Raw genomic sequence first — 17541 nt, 5'->3', positions numbered from 1 at the left:
GGGACCCCAAGGGCTGGGCTACCCAGGGATTCTGGGTGGGATGCAGTGCCATCACCCCTTATCCTAACAGAACCCAAGCTTGATGAGGTGGAAGAAGCCATGTCAGAAAAAAAAAACGCTGTTTAATGCAGAGCTCTGAGGCCAGAGTGGGCTGGGGACGGTATCCATTTGTCTGTACATCCTGGGGGAAGCATGACCCCATCTCCCAGCAATGGCATCTCCCTGTCTGTGTGCAGCATCCTGGCTCCTAGCTCCCTGTTGGGACAGTGGGAGTCAGAGCTGCAGCATGCCTGGAGCTGGTAGGGCACCTAAAAGGGGTGTCTCACACAAGGGGAGCACAGACTTCTGGTCCCATGTCCAGCTTGCTCCCCCCACCCCAGTGCTCAGACCCTTGCAAGCAGTGGGCTGTGGGGACGTGGCCCCTGGTGCCCCTCACCCTCCACAAGGAGCCGGGCAGTGGAGCGGTCATCGAAGGCATCGCAGGTGTAGGAGTCCTCGTCCTCAGGGCCCACGTGGTGGATGATAAGCGTGCGGTAGCAGTCCAGATTGCAGATCTCGTACTTGTCACCGGCAAAGATCTCGGTGTCCCCACGGAGCCAGCGCACTCGGCCCCGGGCGTGGGACACGGTGCACTCCAGTGTCGCCTTGTGCCGCGCCAGCACCGTCTTGTCCCGCAGGGGCTTCACAATCCGGATGGGCAGTGCTGGCAGGTAGGGGGAAGCCATTGGCATTTAGGTAGGCTCCTGTGGGAACCCCTTGAGCTGACCCTTATGCACCCCAGCCTTGATGGTGGAGCCCAGCAAGCCCTTGCACTGCACACCAGTACCTTTCACCTGCAGATTGGCCTCCGAGACAGCTGTCCCAGCCACGAAGCGGATGAGTCCCTTGTCCTCAGGGCGTACACTGCAGAAGAGCAGGAAATGACGGGTCCCTGGGGAGGGAGAGGCAGACTCAAAGTGATGAAGATGGGTGCCCATGACAGGCAGGGGGCAGAAAACCCCTCTCCACCCAAACTCTCCTTGCTTGAGCTTCAAACCAGGTGTGGTGCCACCTGCACCCCCACCTTCTTGCCGTATCTTCACCGTGCTGGAGACCTTGATTTTCTCTCCGTCGTGGAACCACTCGCCCTTCACATCACCATGCGATGCCTCACAGTTGAAGACAGCGTTGTCACCCTCCTGCACCTGGGTGTCCTGCAGGTCCTGCACAATGCGGACCTGGCGCTCTGCAGGCAAAGAGCAGGGTGCCAGGGCAGCCAAGGGCAAGGGGGAGCGAGTGGTGCAGGGCTGGGGGGGCACAGGCCCCTGGGAGCTGGGTGGCTGTACCCTGGACGTGCAGTGTGGCGGAGGCACAGCAGTCACCCGCATCACAGGTGTAGGTGCCGGCATCGGTCAGCTCACAGTGGCTTAGCTGCAGGATGCGGCGCCGACCCGCAGAGTAGATGCGGCAATTGGGCCCTGGCCGCAGCTCCTGCCCATCCTGCTCAGGGACAGCATGTTCAGGATTGCAGGCAGGCAACATCCTGCTGCTTTGCCTCCTCCTCCCCTGCCCACAGCCCCTGCAGGGAGTGGGGTGAAGCAGGGAGGGCACAGCCAGGCACTGCTGGAGATGATTAGGGTGAACCCTCACCTTGAACCACTTCACTTCCACGCTGGGGCGAGATAGCTCGCACTCAAAGCTGGCAACCCCTGTCTCTGGGACTCCCAGGTCCCAAGGGACCCTCACCATAGTGACTGGAGGCTCTGAGATGGGAAAACATAGGACAGAAAGGTTTGTTAAGGCAAAGACGCGGGCAGGGATGGGGAACTGTGCCTGGGGCATCCCAGCATAGGACAAAGGTGGCACTTCCTGTGGCACCACCATGAGCAAGCACTCTTCACTGGTGTCCCAGCTGGCTCTGGACCCAGACCCTGTTCAGGTCACATCTCCTCCCTGGGGACAGGGGGACACCTCCAGGATGTGCCTGAAGTGGGCAGCTCAGCCCTGACATCTCTCCCAGGACAGAATGGCTGCAGGACAGGCAGTGTTGGTGCCACACGCCCCCCCCCCTCCCCCCCCAAGCATGCCGAGGTGCCATACCCCGCACAAGTAGGCGAGCGCTGCAGCGCAGGCTATCAGCAGTGAAGGTGACAGTCCCTGAGTCCTCCAGCGACAGCCTCTCCAATGTCAGGCTGTGCCCACAGCCTGCGGTGCTGATCCGGCATGTGCTGCTGGGCTTCACCCGGATGCCATCCCGTGTCCAGACCCCAGGCACGCCGGGGTGGGACAGCTCCAGGTGGAAGGTGGCTGCCTCCTTCTCAAAGGTCTCCACGTCTGCCAGCGGTGTCTGGATCGACACCTTCCGAGCTGCAAGGGACCCATGTCTGCAAGCCAGGGGTGCAAGCTCCACCTCAGAGCCCCCAGTTCCCCAGTCTGTGCTTGCTGTAGTGATCCTCTAAATCCAGTCCTTTCTACCAAGTTCCCACCCTTGCCCATCCCTAATGCCCACACTCACCTCTCTGTTCAACCAAAATACTGTCTGATACTTGCTTCCAGCCAAGTACCAGATCTGCCCCTCCACCCTGCAGTGAAGTTGCAGTGGGTGGGTGCCCTCCCCATTACCATCCTTATCCCCATCCCCATCGAGTACCATCCCCAGCATGGTACTCACGCTCCACGCAGAGCTTGGCCTGGGTGCGGTCATGCAGGGTCTCGCAGCGGTAGGTGCCGCGGTCAGCAAGGCCAAGGCAGCGGATGGTGAGGGTGCGCCGGCACCCCACCTCCTGCAGCTGGTACTTGCTGCCTGGCTGGAGGAGGACACCATGCTTCAGCCACTGCACTTCGGCAGACTCATGGCTCACTTCCACCTCCAGGGACACATCGCCCTGCTCCTCTGCCACCACGTCCTGCAGCTTCTGCACGAACAGCACCTGCGCCTCTGCATGGCCCATACACCAGGTCAGCAGCAGGCCCCGGGACTGTACCCTGGGCTGTGCTGCAGCTGGCTCCTTCCCCCTCACCTTGTACACTCAGCCGGGCTGTGCTCACCAGCCCCTCGGCGTTGGCAGTCACAGTGCCTGCGTCACCCAGCTGGCACTGCCGGAGGTGGAGGCTGTGGCACAGCCCACTCCTTGTCACCAGCAGCCGCTCACCAGGGACCACAGGCTGGCCATTCAGCTGCCAGGCCACAGCCACATCCTCGGGGGACACCAGGCACTTGAAGGTGGCGTCCTCCCCTTCCAGCACCATCAGGCTCTGCAGCTCTGTGATTATCTCCACCACCCTGGGGACTACAGCCAGGGCATTGGGGCACAGCAATGGGGACCCTTCATCCTGCAGAACTGCTGAGCATCCCCGCACCCTCCCTGCCATCACTGTGCTCCCTCATCACCCCCATAGCACAGGGGTCCCCAGGGTGGTAGCCAAGCCTCACGCACAGCTCACCCTGCACCGTCAGTGTTGCCAGTGTCTGGTCATCGTTGGACTCGCAGCAGTACTCGCCAGCATCCTCAGGCTCCACGTGGCTCAGCACCAGTGAGCGCTCTCGTCCCTCTGCCATTACCTGCCGGCGAGGGCTGGGTGCCAGCACCCGCCCGTCCTTCCTCCATACCACATCTCCCCGCGCCTTGCAGAGCTCACACCACAGCACAGCGCGCTCACCCTGCCGCACCCGCACGTCTGACAGCCCACGCAGGAACTTCACCAGTAGCTCTGCACAGCCAAACCCCCCGTGTCAGCTCCTGCTGTCACCAGGGGGGCACCCCGGGGTACCCCCACTACCCTGTCACCGCTCACCTCGGACGCTCACATCAAACTGCATCTGGTCATGGGAGGAGAGGCAGGTGTAGACGCCAGCATCCTCCTTGGCCATGTTGTGGAGGATGAGGCTGTGCACTCGGCCGTCCCGCCGCAGCTCACAGCGCTCACTGGCCACTGCTGCCTGTTGCGGGCCCAGCCAGGTGACATCAGCTCGCTCCATGGAGGTGACAGCAGAGAGCACGGCGCTGCCACCCTCCAGCACCAGTAGCTTCTCCCGCTCCTCCCGCTTGTTCACAAATAGCACAGGTGCCTCTGTGCCAGGGAAGCAACAGGCTCAGCTGTGACCCCGCTGGCAGCACCGGTGTGGGATGGTTGTACAAAGCATTCTGGTGTGGGGCAGGGACTATTCCTGTCCCCCGGCATGGGTGAGGAACACTCCAGTCTAACCTTTCACGTGCAGCATGAAATGCACCTCGTCGTCCCCGGCATCACAGAGGAAGATGCCAGCGTCGCCCAGTTCCGCTTGCTTGATGGTGAGGCTGCGTGCAGGGCCCTCACTGCATACCAGCAGCCGCCCGCCTGATAGCAGTGTCTGTCCGTCCTTCTGCCACCGCACTGCTGCCGTCTCTGGGGACAGCCGGGCCACCAGTGTCACACTGTCCCCCTCCAGCACCTCCAGTGGGCTCTGTGCCTCCTCCTTGTTGACAATACGCACGGGCCGGGCTAGGGAGCACAGGGGCAAGGCAGGGCTCAGGGCTGTCCCTGTGGTGCAGGGCAGTGCAGGGATGGGACTGCTGCAAGCGGAGAGGTGGCAATGCCCACAGTAAGTCATTATGGGGCAGGAGGGCTGTGGGGCTGATGGGGGTCATGGCGGCACCAGCTGGGGGTCCTGGTGCAGGCTGTTGGGGGCTGTCAATTCAGGGGCTCCAGGCAGGGACGTGGCACAGCCCATCACTCCTACATCCCTCCCTGCAGAGGCAGCTCAGCTGCCAAGCTGGGTCCATTAATTTTGGGGTGTTCCCCATCCTGAGCGCCTGTGCCAGGCTCTCTCCCACTCTCCCAGCCCTCCATCTCCAGCTGATAAGAGTCCGGGCTGAGCTCAGCCGTTGGCAGTCGAAACAGGAGAAGCGGCGCCTGGGAGCTGGCCAAGGTTAAATTTAACCAGTCCCTGGCTGGGGGAGGAGGGAGGCTGGGGGAGGAGGGAGAGACGTGTTTCGCCATGACCCTGACATGTCCCTTCCTCACCAGTGGCTCCTGCAGGGCTGTGGATAGGGCTCCAACCCTCCCCTGCCATGCTGCCGCCCTGGCCTCTGCCATCAGTGTGGTCACAGAGGTGTCTCTTCCCTTGTTGTGACACAATCCCACCATGCTAAGTGTCCCCAAGGCACTGAGCTTCCACTGGCTCACCTGACACCTCCACGTTCATCACCATGCAGTCGCTGGCAGCGTCGCAGATGTAGCACCCCGAGTCACCAGGCTGTGCCCCACAGATGGTGAGCTGCCGCAGCACCCCATGGGCCTTGACCTGCACCCGCTCACCCGTCTGCACCTCCTGGCCATCCCGGAGCCAGCGCACAGTGGCATCAGGCTGGGAGAGCTTACAAGCCAGCACCAAGTCCTCCCCAGCCACCAGGCAGTGATGCTCCACGGCACCTGTGCTGCCCACAATGGTCACCGGTGGCTCTGGGACTGGAAAGACAGGCTGTCACCACAGGAGCAACAGCCTGTGCTGGGTGCTGCTATCTTTGGATCCTGTCCGGCTGTCCTCTGGCTGCAGCTGGGCAGCATAAAGGTTTCTAGAGCCCCCGCTCCCTGCGTTCCCCCCACCAGCTTCCCTGTGTTCACTGCCACCGAGCTCAGCCCCACACCAGCCTGGTAGCAGCCAGGAAGTCACCTTGGGTCCCTGCCACACTGGCCACCCCTACGGGACCTCCTGCTCACCTTTCACAGTGACAAAGAAGATGATACTGTCATCCCCGGTGTCGCAGAGATACTCCCCTGCATCCCTGCCCGTGGCACCCAGGACAATGAGGGAGCGTCGTGCCCCGTCCTCCTCCAGCCGCACACGTCCTGTGTCCTGCAGCTTCTCCCCATCCTTGTACCACTTCACCTCCCCATGGGCGTGTGAGAGGTGCACCTCCAGCACCAGGTCCTCCATGGCCCGGCAATGCCGTTGCGTTGGTAGTGTATCCCTCTCCAGGATCCTGACCAGTGGGTCTGCAGTGCCCAACATCATCAAAGCAGAGGGCTCCAGAGTCTGTGCACCCAGCACCCTCCACCAGGCTCTCCCCCAGCCTCTTGCTCACCTAACACTTGGACAGTGAAGGTCACTGTGTCATCAGTGGCATCGCAGATGTATTTTCCAGAGTGCTCAGCCTGAGCCACAGGGATGAGCAGGCGGCGATGGGCACCCTCCTCCTCCAGGACCAGGCTGCCTCCAGCCTCTAGCCTGACACCCTCCTTGGCCCAGGTCACATGTGCATCCGCACGGGATAGCTCACAGCCCAGTGTCACTGTCTCTCCCTGGGACACCGTCACAACAGGGATAGGTCTGAGGGGCTGCAGGATTCTCACTGGTGGCTCTGCAAAGATGGTGTGGCTGTGATGCAAAGCAGTGTGGGGACAAGGTGGCCCTAGGGACACTTCTGCTGCCACCCCCAGGCAAGCATTCATGCTGGGTGGCCTAGGCAGTGGCCACCCACCAGCTTCATCACCACAGAGCAGCCAGTCCCCCTTTTCCATGCTGGGAAAGACCCTGTGGCCAGAGTCCTACCAGTGCCTCCCTGCTCCCAGGTCCCCACTGACCTGACACTTTGACATCAAAGGAGATGGCCTCATCCTTGCTCTCACAGATGTACTCTCCCGTGTCCTCCACGCTGCTCCTGGGGATGAAGAGGCAGCGCCAGGCCCCCTCCACCACCAGCAGCAGGTTATCAGTCTCGTCCACCTCCAGCCCATCCTTGAACCATCGCACGGGAGCATCTGGCACAGAAAGCTCACACCGTAGCTCCACACGCTCCAGTGGCTGCACCAGGAGCTCCAGCGAGCGCTGCAAGGGCTGCAGGATCCTCACTGGTGGCTCTGCCGGGGATGTGGAGGAAGGGTGTGAGAACCTGCTGGTTCTGTTGTCCCTACTTACCGTCACTTGTGTCTCTGTAGGGCTGAGGGGGTGCTACAGCCTCCCACCCTGGTGCAAAGGGGCAGGAGCTGTCTGAGGACACAGTGGGCCCACAGTGCAAACCCATCACAGATGAAGGGGGGCACCCACCAGTCCCTGGGTAAGGCAGCTGCACCCCACCTTCTGCGATGCTGAGGGCAGGGAGCAGGGCTGCGACCCCACAGCACAGAGCCAGGGCAGTGTTGCCCTCACCAGGACATCCCTGCTGTGCCACCAACCTGCCACTGAGACGTGGTAGGAAACAGATGCATCCCCAGCATCGCAGATGAAGTCCCCCATGTCCTGTGGCTGGGCACTGGGCAGCACAAGCTGGCAAAGCTGCCCCTCCTGCTTCAGCACCAGGTTCTCGCCTGCCTCCACCTCCTCCCCATCCTTGTACCAGTGCACCAGGACCCCCGGGCGGGACAGCCTGCACCACAGTTCCACACGCTGCCCTGCCATGTAGGCATGGGGGACATCCTTGTTGGAGCCGACGATCCTCACTGGTGCTTCTGCTGGGAGACACATGGAGGGGCTCAGCCATGGTGCTGGGTGAACCCCACGTGAGAACAGGCACTCCCCAGGCAGCTCACCTCTCACAGTCACCCTGAAGTTGGCAGCATCATCCCCAGCATTGCAGGTGTACATCCCTGAGTCAGACGGCACGGCTGTGGAGATGTGCAGCCTCTGCAAGCACCCCTCTGAGTGAATGGCCAGGACGTCGGTTGGGAGCACAGCCTTGCCATCCTTCAGCCAGTGGACAGGGGCTTCTGGGGGGGACACCTGGCATTCCAGCAGCACAGGTAGCCCTGCCAGCACCTCCTGCAGCTGCTGTGCCTCGGGCACTGGGGCAATGCAAACCTGCATAGCTAAGAGGACCAAGACCCTGTGCCACATGGCCTCCATCCTACCTGCCCCAGGGCTGGTGGCCAGTGTGATCCCAGCCCTGCAGCACTGGTAGCTGAAAGATGAGGGAGCACCAGGGCTGGGGTGTGAAGTGGCATAACCCATGGGCAGGCAGCATGGCTGTGCCCTGGTGTGGGGATAGGCAGGGTTCCAGGAGACAGAGCAGCTGACCAGCCCCTTGACCATATCCCCCTCCACCCCAAGGGCACTGGCAAGGAGCTGCTCACAAGGAGGTGAGGGACAGATAAGATGCTACAGCCACTGGAGGGACAGTAGTGTGAGCAGAGGGAGATGGGGCAGAAGGAGAAGGGGGAAAGGGCCATAGCTGTGCATGACACCCACCTGCCACAGTGATGGTGTAGAAGACAGAGTCCCCGCCAGCATCACAGACGAACTCCCCCGTGTCCTGTGGCTGGGCACTGGGCAGCACAAGCCGGCACAGCGGCCCCTCCTGCTCCAGCACCAAGTTCTCACCTGCCTCCACCTCCTCCCCGTCCTTGTACCAGTGCACCAGGGCTGCTGGGCAGGACAGCTGGCACCACAGCTCCACACGCTGCCCAGCCATGTAGGCATGGGGGGCATCCTCGTTGGAGCTGATGATCTTCACTGATGCTGCTGCCCGGGAGAGACGTGCGGCTCAGCCAGGACGTAAAGGCCCGAGCCAGTGGTGCTGGCAGTCCCAGCCCTGTGTGGTGTGATCCCTTTACCAGCTCATTGCCTTTAAAGCCAGAAGGCACCACCTCATTCATAGCACAAGCAGCTGGGCTGCCCTGACTGGGGCTCCCTCTTCACCCATCACAGCCAGGAGGAGCACAGAGCTTTCAGCTGGCTGTAAATCTTTGCTATGCCCTCGCTATCATGGTACCTGACCTGCCCTGCCCTGGGACAGAGCTGAGGGATGGGAAGAGAGTATGCAGGTAGGCAAACACCTTGTTAGCAAGCCCCAACACTGCTACTTGCAATCTATGGTGCTAGCACCAGCCCCTGTGATGCCATACCAGGGGGGCCCACCCCTCTGCCTGTTTCCCTGTTTTGGAGGCTAACAGGTTCCACCTTCTGTCTCAGCTCAGCCTTGGCATTTGCTGACTGCGGCACCGACATGTGGCTTGCTTGCATCCAGCAGCCCCATCCTTCCACCTCACTGGGACACAGTACCCCATGCCAGATCACAGTGCTCACTAAATGCCACCATTATTGGGTTGCACACAAAATGTGTGCCACTGCTCACATCTCCAAGCAGGCTTGAGCTGGATCTCTAAAGGCAGAGGGGTTCTCAGCACAAGTTCTAGGTGACCAGCCCGCCTCTCTCTTGGGAGATGGCCAGGATGTGGCCTCTGCCTGCAGCAGCCAACACTACATGGCCACATGTGTTGTAGCGGGCTGTAGCTGTCCTGGACTCTACTCTGGTGCTCAGCCAGCCTGTGACCTTGGGTTGGCACAGGGCACACTTGGCGCATAGCAGACAAATTGGTTGAGCACCAATTGATTGAGCACCACAAATTGGTTGAGCATCAATCTGACCTTCTCACGGCCCACAGCTGCCTGCTGTGCTGGGTGTCCAGGCTGCAAACTTCCCAGCCAGTTTCCAGCCGCGATGCCCAGGCTCAGCAGAGCACTGCAACCCTGCAGTGCACAACCGGCACAGCGCCAGTGTGCAGCATTCAACCTGCACCGTGCTGAGCCTGCATCCGCCTGGCTCCCTGATCAAACGCTCAGCAGCTGCTTGTCCCCCTGGGCCTGCTAAAAGCAATCACATCACTGAAGTTCTGCTGGAGATGTTGGAAGGCACCGAAGCAAGGAAGGGGCAATGTGCCAGCCCTCAGCAGGCAGTGCTGCTCCAGTCCCACCGCCAGCTCTGAGGCAGCCCCAGTGCTTTGGCAGCTGCTAGAAGACCCAGAGGCACATAGGGGTAGCCAGGCTGGAGGCAGCAGCTGGTGGGGGATAGGTGGGATGCCTCGGGGAAACCCAAGCGTGCCACAGCAGTGCTGACAGCAGCAGCCAGCACAGTGCACATGCCAGAGAGTTGCCAGCCTGAGGCTCCTGGCACCCACCCCCAGCCCTGCCAGTGACACTGATGGCCAAATCCTGATCAAACCAAGCCAGCCTCTCTAAGAACCTTCTGCCCAAGTAATACAAAGCTGCTCAGCCAAACAGCTGAGCTTCAGCAGATGGTGCTCCCCTCTCCCAACTGACGGAAGCCAAGCTCTCCATGACACGCACCACCACAGGGCAGATGATGCCTCCTGCCTCTGCCCAAAGCCCACACTGCCTGTCTGGCAGTGGTGATTTTGCCTTTATCACAGTAAATAATGTCCCTTCTTTACCCTCCCACCAGTCACCACTTCACTGACTCTTCCAGAATCTCTTGTCGGCCATCCTATCTTCATGCCATCCTCTGATATCAGCTTTGGCCCTTTGCCACATATTAGCACCGTGGAGAGGCTTTACCACCATGGTCGCAGAAGGTTTTAACTTAAGTCTGCCCTGGTTGCCTTCCTGTGGTTGTGGAACTGTGGGTTTTGGGGCCAGAGATGAGAAGTCTTTCACTCACTTTCAACTTTCATTGTCCTCTGCCTCCCTGCTTCTCTGTGGCTGGGGCAGTCACTGCGGAAGCCACCCCCTGCTTGCACCCAGCAACCACCACCCAATGTTCAGTACCCAGGCAACTGCTGATTTTCAGGTCAGCAATTAACACTGTCCATCAGAGAGATGTCAGACAGCAAGTCACCCCACGCCAAGTGCCAATCCCATGATATTTAGGACCTCAAAGGAGGATTTGGTTACTGGCTGTGGCAGAAGTCCAGCAAACACAGTGGCATGGAGGTGCCGGTGCCCTTGGGTGCTTGAGAACTTCTGACTGTCAGAGTGAGCTGTCCCCTTTGACAGTCAGTCTGTGTGGCTTTATGCATCAGAGTTGCTGCAAAGACCCTGAGTGACCTGAAGCTGATAACCTGGCAAGAGCGTCTCTGATGAGACTCCCCAGAGCAGCATATGACAGGAACACTGAGAGGAACACATGCTGTGGCACCCTGCAACGCCAAAGAAAGTGCCCCAAGATGTTACCCTGCCAGCCCTCCTGCATCACACCCACCTGCCACGGTGACAGTGTAGAAGACAGAGTCCCCGCCAGCATCGCAGACGAACTCCCCCGTGTCCTGTGGCTGGGCACTGGGCAGCACAAGCCGGCACAATGGCCCCTCCTGCTCCAGCACCAGGTTCTCGCCTGCCTCCACCTCCTCCCCGTCCTTGTACCAGTGCACCAGGGCTGCTGGGCGGGACAGCTGGCACCACAGCTCCACACGCTGCCCGATCATGTAGGCATGGGGGGCATCCTCGTTGGAGCTGACAATCTTCACTGGTGCTGCTGCCAGGGATGGATGACACAGGGCTCAGCATGGGCACCTGACAGCAGCTTTCAGCTCCATCATGGGGGCAAGACGAGGGGCAGGAGCACTGTCAGGAGGTGGAGTCCAGGCTCCCGCACACAGCCCCCAGCTCACCAGTCACGGTCACCACAAAGCTCATGGAATCATCTCCAGCATCACAGGTGTACACGCCGGTGTCCGAGGGACCCGCTGAGCGGAGCAGCAGCCTCCGCACGCAGCCCTCTGCCTGTACTGCGATAATGTCATCCAGGGGCACGGCCTCACCATCCTTCAACCAGCCAACAGGAGCATCAGGGGGGGACACCTGACACTCCAGAAGCACTGGCAGCCCTGTCAGCACCTCCCGGAGCCGCTCAGCCTCGGGCACTGGCGCGATGCGGACCTGCGGGGCTGAGAGACAAGACAAAGGGATAAGAAGCATCCTCACATCCTCCAGCATGAGAGCTGCTGGTGCTCTTCTCCCAGCAGGACCCCCAGGGTGAGCACCCTGCTCACCTTGCACATGCAATGTGGCCGAGTCCCGCACACTGCCGGACACAAAGGTGACCTGAGCCCCGCTGTCAGCCTGCTGCACTCCCCGGATCATCAGCGAGTGCTCCATCCCGTGGCACCGCACACTACACCGGCTTCCTGCCTCCTCCTTCTCCTCGCACAGCCTGGTACCGTTGAGGAACCAGGTGCCTTGCACTGCAGCTGACAGCTCCAGGGAGAACCATGCATCCTCACCGTCCCTCACCCGTGCATCCTGCAGACCCCTCTCCAAGCGAGCTGCAGGGGCTGAGCACAGCCAGACTCAGCACTGGCCAGCAGCATGCTATGGCACAACAACCTGGCTGGCCCTTGGGGAAAGCTAGCCCCCAGGTGGGAGTCCTTGGCTTGGCATCCTCACCGAGATGCACGGAGCCAGGGAACTCCACAGGGCTGCTCCTGCCGTGCTCGTTGGCAGCACAGATGCGGAAGCAGTAGTCAGCCTCGCGGGGTACGCTGTTGCCCAGCACCCGCACGCAGCTGGGCAGGTCGGTGGCAAGGCACTGCACCCACTCGCCTCCCAATGCCTCCCGACGCTCCAGCAGGTAGCGACTGGGGGCACGAAGGTGGGCATCAGGTGCAGGGCACCAAGTCAGCAGGGCTGTGTTGCTCTCCACCACACTCATCTCAGCTGCCACCGGTGCGCTTGGGGGGTCACGCTTCACACCTGTAAGTCACAGCCCTCATTGCCTGTTTGGGGACAGCAGTAAGGCTCCGGGTGGGGTGTCAGAAGGGCTGAGTGGGGCTATATAGTGTGTTTCTCTGGGGATCCTCCCTCTGATGGAGAGGATGGTCTTGCTCCCATGTGGCACAGTGCTGGTTATAGGGGTTTGTGAGTGCCCTGGAGGGCCGGGGCCTTGGACCCTGCTAAAATACTGTTTCCCCAAAAAGCCGTCACAGTGTCATGTCCCCACCACACTGGGTGCCCATACCCGCCTCTCCTCCACATCAACCCTTTCCATGAATGGGCAGAATGGTGGACGTAGGAACCCACCAAGCCTGGGGCTTACACTTGACCCGGAGCTGGGAGGATGTCTGTGACTCTCCGACAGAGAAGGAGATGATGCCCGCGTCCTGGCGGGTGACGTGCACCAGTACCAGGAGGTGCGTCCTGCCAAAGCTCTTCAGCACGGTGCAGGGGGACTCCCGCAGCTGCAGCCCATCCCGCCGCCAGCAGGTCCTCTCCACCACCTCCCGTGTCTCCACACAGAAAACTGCATTCTCCCCCTCCATCACGTCCAGCTTCCGTGGCAGCCGCTTCACGATCACCCCTATGGGAAGAGATGCATAAAGGCTTGGGGAGGGATGCTGAGGAGCATCCCTGGGGAGGAAGGGCTCCCCAGGGTGGGAGAGAAAATGAGGTTGAGGAGCGGCAGCAGCAGCAGGCACCATGGCCAAATGGAAGGAAGGGGAAAGTGGGGGGCAGTGGGGACCCTGGCAAGGAGAGAGACAGGAAAACAAAGCCATGCCACAAGGCAAGCTGATCCCCACCTTGGACAGAGACCTCAGCAATGCTGTGCCCCTTGTCCTTCATCTGGCAGAGGTAGATGCCATCATCATCAGTGCGGGCATCACGGATGGTCAGACGCCGCACCACACCTTGCTCCTCCATCACATACTTGTGGCTGGGCTGCAGCTCCCTGTCCTCCAGGTACCAGGTGGTGGGGATGGTCTCCAGTGGCACCTGGCACTCCAGCACAGCATCCTCCCGCTCCACCACCTCCACATCCGCCAGCTGCACCTGGAACTGCAGCCGGTGCTCTGCCGCCAGGAGAGATGGGTGCTGAGGGTGCGCAGGGTAGAGCACCCACCAGCAGCCCTGTGCTCAGTGTTTTCCAGCTCACACAGAGCACCAAGCCCTCGGCCCTTCTCTGCTCTCCTCCTCTTTGGCCTGTATGGGATGGACACTGGACCAAGAAGCACATCCCCCAGAGAGAGAGGAATGAGGGAATGGGCTGGGGAGACCCAGTGGTGCCACCAGCATCTCAGCAGGGACTTTCTGGGGACGCAGGAGCATGTATGCCAGCATACTGTAGCAGGCATCTCAGCGGAGGGCAGCAGTAGAGATGGCAGGGGGTGCACCAGGAGCCGGGTCACCACAGCTGTGGGCTGTCCGCAGCTGCTAGGGCAGCTCCAGGGGCTGGGGCTGCTGCCAGCTCAGACACTTGGAGTTGTGCCCTGCAGGGCTGCCCGCCAAAACCACTCAGCACTTCCAGGGGAATTTGTCACCAAGGCACTATCCCCACCACCCCGCTCGTGGCTGGACAGCCGCAGCTCTCCAGAAATGCCACCTCTGTTTGCAAGGAGAGAGGCACAAGGGGAACACACCACATGGGAGCCTAGCATCCACTGCTTCCAGCCCGCAGTTCCCTGGGGAGGAGTCTGGGGTGACCCCAGCTGCATGGGGCAGGGGAGAGCCCAGGGTTGCTGGGCTCACACTCAGGTGCATCCCTGCCAGGTGAAAAGCCCTGGACCACCCCAGCATCCAGCAGCTCTTGGGTGATCACCTACCTTTCACCTGGAGCTGCACTGCACTGAGGGTCTGGCCGGCAGTGTTGGATGCGGTGCAAACATACAGCCCCTGGTCCTGGGGCTTGCAGTACAGCACCTTGAGGATGAAGTAGCCCTCCCGGTCCTCATAGATGAGATGCCTTCGGCCAGGGGTGAGGGACTCACCGTCCTTCTGCCAGATGATCTCTGGCTTGGGCTTGCCAGTAACGTAGCAGCGAAACTTGGCATGCTTCCCTGCACTCACAGTGAATGCTTTAGCCCCTGGCACCCTGGCTGGGACCATGCCATTGGGCACCCATGTCTCTGGTCTCATGCACTGTCCTGCTGCATGCCGCCGCTGCTGCTGCTCTCCCAGCGTCTCAGGGCCATTACCAGAAGAGCCACTGGGGAGCCTGTCTGGCAGTGCCTGGGCTTCCACCAGGAGCACAGCAGCTGCCAGGGCCTCCCGGGAGCCGCTGCGTGCCCTGCACAAGTACACCCCCCCATCTGGGGGCCGTGCACCAAACAGCTTCAAGAAGTGCCAGTCCTCCGGCTCCTGCCCCACTGCGAAGTGGCTGCTCTCAAAGAGGTCAGACAGCTTGTGACCGTCTTTCTCCCACTGCACCACTGGGCATGGCTGCCCAGACACCCTGCAGGTGAACATCACGTCCTCTCCCCGGCACGCACGTATGGACGAGGGGGCAACGAGGAAGGCAGGTGCTTCACTGTCCAAGCATTCCTCCTCCTCTCGGGGCTCTCCCACCTCCACCTTGAGTGTGGCAGCAGCATAGGTCTCGCCAATGCTGTTCTTGGCCTTGCACACATAAAGCCCACTGTCCTGGGGAGTGGCACGGGACACCAGCAGACTGTACAGGTCCCCCTTGGCCTCCACATGAAAGCGGCCTGAGGGCTCAATTGGGATCTTGTCCTTCTCCCAGAGGATGCTTGGCCGGGGGTCACCTGTGATCTGGCAGCTCAGGACTGCATCGGTGCCACTTTGCACCATGAAGGCACGTGGGTAGGCCAGGAACCTGGGGGCTCCCTCAAACCCCTCCATCACCACCTCCTCAGCGTCACTGCAGGCAGCTGGCTGGAGCAGCAGTGTGGATCATTAGCCTGGGGGGGATGCACAGACCGACCATGGTGAGGGGTTCGGGCTTCAGTACTGGAGCACTGTAGAGCACCAGCAGGAAGGACCTGTGCCTGGTCGCATGAGCATGACACTCTCTCCGAGCACCCCAGACCCCCGGATATCCTCCTGTCTCAGCCCAAATCGCCCATCCCCCATCCCAGTCCAATGGAAGAGGCAGATCTTAGCACCCTGAGGGGCCAGGGCACCCACAGCCTGCCCCAGGGTGGCAGAAGGGACCCCAGCTCCGGACTCAAGCAGCTGCTTGCGGGTGCTGGGGAGGGGTAACGGCGGCGGCAGGACGGCTCCAGCCCGCCCCTTCCCCACCCGCGGGGCATTCCTGCAGTATCGGGTGGTGGCAGAGCCGCATTCCTGCAGCATCTGGGCTGGCTCCGCAGCCAGGTGCTGATACGGGGCGGCCGCGGGTGGGCGGGCGGCACCCGGCCGGACCTGGGCTCGGAGAGGTCACCCCGCAGAGCCCTGCGGGGGGGAAAGTGAGGCTCCTCCTGGAGCAGATCCCCCTCCAGATCCTGTAGGATCCTGCCCTTGGGTATGGAAAAGGCACGGCTGGAGATCATCAGCCCCAGGGTGAGAGGGAAGGCTGGGGAGCACCACCCCAGCACTGCGGGTAGCTGCTCAGCGTCACGGGCAGAGGCAGGCAGGGTGTTCCGTGCCTCCCTTGGGCGAGTGCACCCCGACCTCTGCCCGCAGCACGGCCCAGGCTGGGGCAGGGGCGTCTCTGCCTCTCTCAGGCAGGGGGAATAGAAACTAAAATGATCCCTGAATGAGCCAGAGGGGACGGTAGCACAGGGCTGACTCCCAAGGAGTGGTAAGGACCAGGGCCATCCCCTGGCACACGGTCCCTGACCCCATAGCAGCTCGTGCAGACACTCACAGCCCTGATGGCTTGGCCACCTCACTTGGTCCCTTCCCTGATCACCCTTCCCCACACAGCCCCACAGCCCAGTCCCCTGCCCCACACACGCACCTCGCTTTGCTGTCTCTGCCAGTGTCTCCCAGTGCCAGCACTGAGCTCGTGCTGCTTCCCCCAGCTCTGCTCCTGGGTGTCAGCACACAGGGACCAAACGTTACAAATGCCTGCAGCTGCTGTCCCCAAAAATACTCTCTGATGACATGCTGGGTTGATAAGACTGAGCCTGGTCCATTCAGAGCCTCGCTGGGGCAGGGCTGGCCTACCTATGTATAGCAGCCCAGCAGGAGCACCCGGCCTCCAGAGATCAGGGGCGCCATAAACACAGTGGTGCCTCGGTGCTGGGTCAGTCTGAGGCAGGAGGCAATGTGCTGTGTAGTGCGTGGCATGGTGTGGGGCACATGGCATGGGACACCAGGCTGCAGTGGGATGGAAGATGCCATACAGGACGTGCTGAGTGGGGTGGGTGGGGCATACCACACTGGATGCTGCATGAGATACCAGGCTGCAGGAGAGGAATGTGCCTTACAAGCCGTGCTATGCAGGATGCGAGGCTGCAGGAGGAGTGGAGGGGGTGCAGAGGATGCCCACCACCTCACAGGGCAGGAAGGGATGCTGGATGTGGGATGCACCACAGGCAGCAGCGGGAGGAAGGGCAGGACTTGCTGTGTCCTCTTACAGCCTGTGTCCCTCCTGCAGCTCCCACCCCAGGAGCCAGCCCGTGGCTGGCCAGCCCAAACAGCACTCCAGAGTCCTTCTCTTGGCACTGCTGTGGGGTCTCCAGCAGGCCTGGCTCTGCCTCATCTCCTCTTCCCCATGAAGCTGTTGCATCCTTCCCCAGGCAGTGTTGGGACCTCTTGCCAGCCCTCCTGCTTCATGTCCCCAGGAACTTGCCTGCCTTCAGGCTGCCCTGTAGATGCCACAGCCCTTCCCCCACACTGTCCTTAGGGCCCTATCCTCACATCCCCATTGCCCTGTGAGCCTGGGGTGTCCCAGCCATCCCTGGCAGGGGTTGCCCAGCCCGCCGCCCCTAATATGCCCTCTCTGGCCAGGGCCTCGCAGGGCTCTGTACCCCACCAAGCCCTTGCCCAGATATCCTTGCTGGGTACAACCACTGCTACCTCCCACTCTTGCCTAAGAAGCTCCAAATCTGCAGCTCCTCCACCATGGGCAGCATCCAGCACCAGCAATGCTTGCCCAGGATGCCCCCTCCACCCGTACCAGTGCAGGAAAGCCTTCCCTGCAGCACCCAGCCCACAACCTGGACTCTCCCGCC

General features: G+C 61.4%; 1 protein-coding gene across 8 annotated transcripts; it reads right to left on the bottom strand.

Moving 5' to 3' along the window:
- Nucleotides 1–108: 108 nt before the first annotated feature.
- OBSL1 (obscurin like cytoskeletal adaptor 1) lies at nucleotides 109–16865 on the bottom strand. Of its 8 annotated transcripts, none has more exons than XM_061459446.1 (27): nucleotides 16323–16865; nucleotides 14227–15043; nucleotides 13207–13476; nucleotides 12726–12986; nucleotides 12077–12382; nucleotides 11683–11964; nucleotides 11302–11577; nucleotides 10893–11165; nucleotides 8144–8416; nucleotides 7489–7764; nucleotides 7135–7410; nucleotides 6544–6819; nucleotides 6045–6320; nucleotides 5680–5955; nucleotides 5146–5427; nucleotides 4186–4461; nucleotides 3775–4050; nucleotides 3424–3690; nucleotides 3000–3269; nucleotides 2651–2917; nucleotides 2080–2346; nucleotides 1630–1742; nucleotides 1326–1479; nucleotides 1064–1225; nucleotides 827–931; nucleotides 437–703; nucleotides 109–255 (listed from the first exon to the last, which is right to left on the bottom strand). In XM_061459446.1, exons 1-27 carry the CDS (start codon nucleotides 16671–16673, stop codon nucleotides 248–250), a joined length of 7203 nt encoding a protein of 2400 aa, XP_061315430.1. In that variant the 5' UTR covers nucleotides 16674–16865; the 3' UTR covers nucleotides 109–247. The 8 variants fall into 8 exon arrangements, with proteins under 8 accessions (XP_061315430.1, XP_061315428.1, XP_061315429.1 ...); XM_061459444.1 differs by having other exon boundaries at nucleotides 14227–15295; nucleotides 16323–16864; XM_061459445.1 differs by having other exon boundaries at nucleotides 7135–7407; nucleotides 14227–15295; nucleotides 16323–16864.
- Between the last annotated feature and the right edge of the window lie 676 nt (nucleotides 16866–17541).

Source organism: Pezoporus flaviventris, unplaced genomic scaffold (assembly GCF_033815535.1).
Source record: "Pezoporus flaviventris isolate CSIRO_AGI_PZ_B2104156 unplaced genomic scaffold, CSIRO_AGI_Pfla_v1 ptg000029l, whole genome shotgun sequence".
In the NCBI taxonomy this organism is placed as follows: domain Eukaryota; kingdom Metazoa; phylum Chordata; class Aves; order Psittaciformes; family Psittacidae; genus Pezoporus; species Pezoporus flaviventris.
Note: the sequence above shows the minus strand (reverse complement) of the source record. Positions and strands in the feature narration are given on the sequence as shown.

Coding starts and splice junctions, on each gene's coding strand:
- OBSL1 (XM_061459444.1), bottom strand. CDS start 16,673: ATGCCATGTGCCCCACACCATGCCACGCACTACACAGCACATTGCCTC. Junction 13,477..14,226: donor AGTGCAGCTCCAGGTGAAAG/GTAGGTGATCAC, acceptor TCCTGGCGGCAG/AGCACCGGCTGCAGTTCCAG. Junction 4,051..4,185: donor TTTCATGCTGCACGTGAAAG/GTTAGACTGGAG, acceptor TCCCTGGCACAG/AGGCACCTGTGCTATTTGTG.